The 7,118-nt window shown below is 43.0% G+C and overlaps 1 protein-coding gene across 1 annotated transcript in view; it reads right to left on the reverse strand.

Annotated features, from left to right (window-relative positions):
• Window positions 1–7,118, reverse strand: part of GAD2 (glutamate decarboxylase 2) — an 88,930-nt gene that overhangs the window by 55,453 nt on the left and 26,359 nt on the right. The window contains exon 8 of the mRNA XM_017870798.1: window positions 2,111–2,190. Within this exon, the coding sequence (XP_017726287.1) occupies window positions 2,111–2,190 (80 nt within the window). The remainder of the gene's footprint in view (window positions 1–2,110; window positions 2,191–7,118) is intronic.

Below are 7,118 nucleotides of genomic sequence, written 5' to 3' on the forward strand. Positions count from 1 at the left end.
AAAAAAAAAAAAAAAAAAAAAAAAAAGCCGGTGCAAATAAATGTCCTCCTTTCTCCTGCTGCAAACCTCCATGTGGATGTTTGGTCTCACTGCTGTTGGCAAGTGAACCTCAGTTTGGTTCGCTAACAGAGGTAAACATGGCTATTTTTAGAGCTTTCTTTCTTTCTTTTTTCTGTTCCATTTTCTTTTTCTTCTTTTCCTTTTTTTGAGATGGAGTCTTGCTTTGTTGCCCAGGCTGGAGTGCAGAGACATGATCTCGGCTCACTGCAACCTCCGCCTACTGGGTTCAAGGGATTCTCCTGTGTCAACCTCCTGAGTAGCTAGGACCACAGGCGCACTCCACCACGCCTGGCAAATTTTTGTATTTTTAGTAGAGACAGGGTTTCACCATATTGGCCAGGCTGGTCTTGAACTCCTGACCTCAGGTTATCCACCCGCCTCAGCCTCCCAAAGTGCTGGGATTAGATGTGAGCCACCATGCCCAGCGGGATTTTTAGAGCTTTCTGAATTCCATGTGAGCAACCATATTTGCCATGGCTGCCCCTCCCCCATGCCTCTGCTAAGGCTTGGCTTCTGGACCCCACAAGGTGCTCATTCCTCCTTCTATGGCTTTCTCAGAGGCAAGTGAACAACAGTAACTCCATCTTGAATAGGAGCTGGGGAAAATGAGGCTGAGACCTATTGGGCTGCATTCCCAGACGGATAAGGCATTCTAAGTCACAGGATGAGATGGGAGGTCAGCACAAGATACAGGTCACAAAGACCTTGCCAAAACCCACCAAAACCAAGATGGCCCCAAGAGTGACTTCTGGTCATCCTCCTCACTGCTACACTCTCACCAGCACCATGACAGTTTACGAATGTCATGGCAATGTCAGGAAGGTACTCTATATGGTCTAAAGAGGGGAGACATGAATAATCCACCCCTTGTTTAGCATATCATCAAGAAATAACCATAAAAATGGGCAACCAGCAGCCTCCAGGCTGCTGTGTCTATGGAGTAGCCATTCTTTTAATCCTTTACTTCCCTAATAAACTTGCTTTCACTTTACTCTATGGACTCGCCCTGAATTCTTTCTTGCGGGAGATCTAAGAACCCTCTCTTGGGATGTGGATCAGGACCCCTTTCCTGTAACAGCTTTGCTGCTGGTATTCAATCTTCTGTACCTGCCCTTGCCTTTCCCTCCACTTGTCCAACTCACTCTTAATTTTAAAAAATCCAGCTCAATTCCTGCCTATTGCATGAAGCTTTCTATGCCTTCTCAAAGTTCAAACATGCACTTCGTGCCATGCAGTTCAACCCTGTAACTATCTCCTTCTGACGACACTGCCTCTTCCCACCTAGCTCACATCCTGGCAGGGAGCCAGGATCACGTATTATGCTCTTCTAGAGCCTAGTGACATGGTGGGCAATCAGTACACATCTGACTAATAAATACAAATAAATAAATAAATAAATGGCCAATTAAGTGGCTTCCTTTAAATTTAATGAAAATTCTTAATGAAACTTTAGAGACTGAATCTAATTTTTAGTAGGTTTCAGGCCTATAGGCCAGTGATACTTTACGTGGACATTCTAAAATCTCCCCCACAAAGCACTGCACTGAATCCCAGAGTCCCTATGAAGTTCAGGTGTCAATTAAGACAGGGATTTTCCCTGAGTCCTTTGGTTCCAGTTGTTGAGTTGCTGGTGCAATATTTACTTCCTGCTCCCTAAACTGCGCCCCCTCCTATAATCACCCCATCAAGCTTACACAATCTATGGTGCCCAAAGTGATGACATCTCCATAAATCAGTGCTCAAAGTGCCTGCTGTTGCTAATGTGCCCAGGTGATGAATGTCTTTCTGCACTTTCTTGGTGTAGAATATTTTGATTGATTTAACAAAGGTTTTGATTCAGTCAAGGGCTGTGGAAGGTTCCATGGCATCAAGGAACCACATCTGAGCAATAGAAGCAGGAGCCCATGTTAAAAAGAAACAAAGGCTGGCAGAGGCTGGGAGGGAGGTGGACTTGCTGCCCCATGGTCCTCTACTATTTTCAGACCAAAAGGCACTACTTATGTGAAATTTGCAAATTGCTCACCAACAAGAGTTGCCGATACATGCTTACCTCTCATCACATTTAATCAGAATCACGCTGTCTGTTCCAATCCCTAAGGCTGCAGCTCCCTTCTTGAGAGAAAAATGACTCTGTAAAAAATATATATATGTTTGCAATTAGTTCCATATAAAAACAAGATCCATTCCACTGGCTGTTTTCTGTTTTCCTTTTCTCCTTTTATTTCTAGTCTGTTCCTCCAAAGCCTGGGCTGCTGAGAGAAGATGGCATCCTTCACTTGTGCTTTTTTAAAAATTGTGGTGAAACAGCCGGGTGCGGTGACTCACGCCTGTAATCCCAGCACTTTGGGAGGCTAAGGTGGGCAGATCACAAGGTCAAGAGTATGAGACCACCCTGGCCAACATAGTGAAACCCTGTCGCTATTGGAAAAAAACAAAAATTAGCTGAGTGTGGTGGCAGGCGTCTATAATTCCAACTACTCAGGACGCTGAGGCAGGAGAATCACTTGAACCTGGGAGGCGGAGGTTGCAGTGAGCCAAGATCGCGCCATTGCACTCCAACCTGGGAGACAAGAGTGAAACTCCGTCTCAAAAAAAAAAAAAAAAAAAAAAAGTGGTGAAACAACATAACTTCAATGCCATCTTAACCATTTTTATTGATTTATTTTTTATTTTCATTTTAAGTTCCAGGGTACATGTGCAGGATGTGCAGGTTTGTCACATAGGTAAAGGTGTGCCATGATGGTTTGCTGCACCTATCACCCATCGCCTAGATATTAAGCCCAGCATGCATTAGCTATTTTTCCTAATGCTCTCCCTCCCCCCACACCCCCAACCCCAGCCCCGACAGGCACTACTGTGCATTATTAACTTTTTTTTGAGACGGAGTTTTGCTTTTGTCACTCAGGCTGGCGTGCAGTGGTGCAATCTCAGCTCACTGCAACCCCTGCCTCCTGGGTTCCAGTGATCTCCTGCCTCAGCCTCTCAAGTAGCTGGAATTACAGGTGCCTGCCACCATGTTTAGTTAATTTTTGATACTTTTAGTAGAGACGGGGTTTCACCATGTTGGCCAGGCTGGTTTCAAACTCCTGACCTCAGGTGATCCACCTGCCTCGACCTCCCGAAGTGCTGGGATTACAGGCATGAGCCACCGCACCCAGCCTTATTAACCATTTTTAAGTGTACATTTCAGTGGCCTCAAGTATATTCACAGTGTTGTGCAAACCATCACCTTCATCCATCTTCAGAACTCTTTTCATCTTGCAAAAAATTCCATGCCTATTAAACAACTCCTCATTCTCCCCATCCCCAACCCCTGAAAATCACCATTCTGTTTTCTGTCTCTGAATTTAACTACTCTAAGTACCTCAAATGAGTGGAACATACAGCATTTGACTTTTTGTGACTGGTTTATTTAACTTAGTATAATGTCCTCAAGGTTCACCCATGTTGTAACACGTGTGAGAATTTCCTTCCTTTTTAAGGCTGAATGACATTCTGTTATATGTACACACCACATTTTGTTTAGCCATTCATCCATTTATAGAAACAGGCTGCTTCTACCTTTTGGCTATTGTGGAATAATGCTACTGTGACATATGGGGGTACAACTGCCTCTTCAAGACTCTGCTTTCAATTGCTTTGAGGAGATACCTACAAGTGGAATTGCTAGATCATTCAACACTTCTATTTTTAACTTTTCGAGGAACATTCATATAGCACTCCATCGTGGCTGTACCATTTTACATCCCCACTCTCAGTGGATGAGGTTTGCAGTTTCTCCACATCCTCACCAACAATCATAATTTCCTGTTTTTTGGTAATAGTCATCCTAATGAATGAGAGATGGCAACTCATTATGCTTCGGATTTGCATTTCCCTAATGATCAGTGATGTTGAACATCTTGTGCTTAGCATCATGTGCTTAGTGGCCATATGTACATCTCCTCTGGAGAAATGTCTATTCAAGTGCTTTGCCCATTTTGAATAGGGTTGTTTATTTAGTTTTTGTTCTTGTTGGGATTTTTGAGGGATGCTGGAAAGATGCTGGAAAGATGCTGGAAATTGTAAATGGATCCGGTAACCCGATACACAGTAACTCTAAGCCAATTTTACATACAAGGCTTAAGAATACATCAACCACCTCCAGCAGCTATGTATTGTATGGCTCTCAGGCTTATATGTTACCAAGAAGTTACACTTAGTCTCTCCCAGGTTCAGTGAAACTGAGTACACTCAGGTAAGAGGACAAGTGACCCTAAATCTAGCACTCTTTATTCCAGAGTTGCTGGAGGGGCTATTTGTTGCACAGGCAACTGCCAAGCCTGAGTCAGGCTTTGAAAAAGAGGCATCAATTACTGGCTGGGGCAGAATGACTTGTCTGCGTGTACAGAACAGGCCACACTGCCAAGCCACTGACAAAGTCTTTGTGCCTTTGGTTATTGATTCCAAGTCGGATTGTGTGTCTGAATGGTTGCAATCACTGTGCTATTTGGATTGCTGAGAAAGGCTAACCTAAGCCCAGCTGTACTGCATCTGCCCATCAGCCTCTTACTATTAACTACAGATCATTAAGCTGTCCAAAAGGAGAGCTGCTTCCTCAATTTACATCTCCAAAGGGCTGCTGACTGGAATTTTAAGTTACGGATCCTAAGAGGGTCCTTTCTCTTCGAATGCCCACTTTTATACTCTTCTGAATTCTCAAACACACAGCGCAGGAGCTCTTAACACACATATTTTAAGGGGGTATGTCTAATCACCAAGAAAAAATCACATTTAGAACAGCAGCAAATAATGATGACCAATCAAGGAGACCTGGAGCTGTGGAGTTTGACAAGCCCAGTGCAGCTAGAAGCAATGAGACAGGGCCATTAGCCTCCTTTTACAACCTCAGAATGACAAAGTGGACAGTCATTACTGAGATACCTGGGAACTAGAGGAGAAAGCTTAATTAGATCAAGGTTTGTAAAGATGCATGACCTCCCCCACCAAAAAAAAAAAAAAAAAACAAAACCAAAAAAGCAAAAAAGTGTTCTTTTTTTGTGCATTTGGCAGAGCCCTGGCGACCCTGAAGGAGCTCAGAGGCAAGCTAAGTCTCTTATAGCCAGGAGGGAACAGAACAGAACAACCAGCTGCCCTAAGTAAGTGCAAGCCACTCAAATTACCCTCTGTGAATGAGCTCTTAAGCACTAAACTGCAAAAAGGCGAATTCGGGATAAGTAAGAGATCTGGTGCACCTGGTCAATGGGAGGACGTATTCTTGTCTAGTCTTTAATGAGAAAGAATAGGGGTTCTTAAATGAAGAGCAATTACCCAGGATAATTGATCACGGTACAAAAGGCTGCAGATTTAAAGAAAAACACATGCCCAAATAGAAAGCTTAAAGATGGGGAATAAAGGTGAGATGAGGCATGAAAAAGAAAATTAGGTAGCAAACATCGAGTCTGTTTATATTTTGAGGAAAGGGAGCAGAGAAATAGCTTAATGTTATTCACAAATAGCAAGGGACCCATGGAGAGGAAGAAACTTGAGAGGAAAAAGCAATCTACCTAATGAGGGAGAAACAGTGAAGATAGCTTAAAGGGCATGTCTCTCTGGGCCGGCAAGGCCACACGTGGACAGTCATTTTTATTCCTTAGCACCACGTTGAATGCAACTACTTGTTGATGAACCAGAGTGTCTGAAGAACAACCACCTGCATTCTGAGAAGGCTGGAAAGCAAGTAAACACTTGAGGGTTCTCTGGAAACAAATATATAAAAATTGAACCAGTGGCTGGGCGTGGTGGCTCACGCCTGTAATCCCAGCACTCTGGGAGGCCGAGGCCAACAATCATAATTTTCTGTTTTTTGATAATAGTCATCCTAATAAATGAGAGATGGCAACTCATGCTTCGGTGGGTGGATCACGAGGTCAGAAAATCGAGACCATCCTGGCTAACACGGTGAAACCCCGTCTCTACCAAAAATACAAAAAATTAGCTGGGTGTGGTGGTGGGCACCTGTAGTCCCAGCTACTCGGGAGGCTGAGGCAGGAGAATAGCATGAACTCGGGAGGCGGAGGTTGTGGTGAGCCGAGATTGTGCCACTGCACTCCAGCCTGGGCGACACAGAGAGACTCTATCTCAAAAAAGAAAAAAAAAAAAAATCGAACCAGTGATTCAATAGTTATCTGCAAGGCCAACAAGAATTGAGGGGAGATGTTTTAGCAAAGAATGCTGAGTTTGGCAACTACATCTGTCAGCAGCACATACTAGCAGACCACCCAGAGAAGTGAGGACACAAACTACACCTCAGAAGATAACATATTATCATCAAAGGACCAAAAGGCCCTCTTCCCCTCAACTCAAGGAAGCTATTTACAGAGTTTTCCAAAATACCTCAATACACTTCAGTTTTTGGTACTTCCATTTAAAAATACATGTGTGTGCACACTCATGCACATGCATACATGTGCACACAGAGGAAACTTGGAGAAAAAGATAACATGCTCAGGACTAAGAAACTCAATCAAAACTGCTCAACTACATGGAAACTGAACCTGCTTCTGAATGACTTCTGGGTACATAATGAAATGAAGGCAGAAAGATGTTCTTTGAAACCAATGAGAACAAAGATACAACATACCAGAATCTCTGGGACACATTTAAAGCAGTGGGTAGAGGGAAATTTATAGCACTAAATGCCCACAAGAGAAAGCAGGAAAGATCTAAAATTGATACCCTAACATCACAATTAAAAGAACTAGAGAAGCAAGAGCAAACACATTCAAAAGCTAGCAGAAGGCAAGAAATAACTAAGATCAGAGCAGAACTGAAGGAGAGACACAAAAAACCCTCCAAAAAATCAATGAATCCAGGAGCTGGTTTTTTGAAAAGATCAACAAAATTGATAGACCACTAGCAAGACTAATAAAGAAGAAAAGAGAGAAGAATCAAATAGACGCAACAAAAAATGATAAAGGGGTTATCACCACCAACCCCACAGAAATACAAACTACCATTAGAGAATACTATAAACACCTCTATGCAAATAAACTAGAAAACCTAGAAGAAATGGATAA

Source organism: Rhinopithecus bieti, unplaced genomic scaffold, assembly GCF_001698545.2.
Source record: "Rhinopithecus bieti isolate Rb0 unplaced genomic scaffold, ASM169854v2 scaffold_5022, whole genome shotgun sequence".
NCBI lineage: Eukaryota > Metazoa > Chordata > Mammalia > Primates > Cercopithecidae > Rhinopithecus > Rhinopithecus bieti.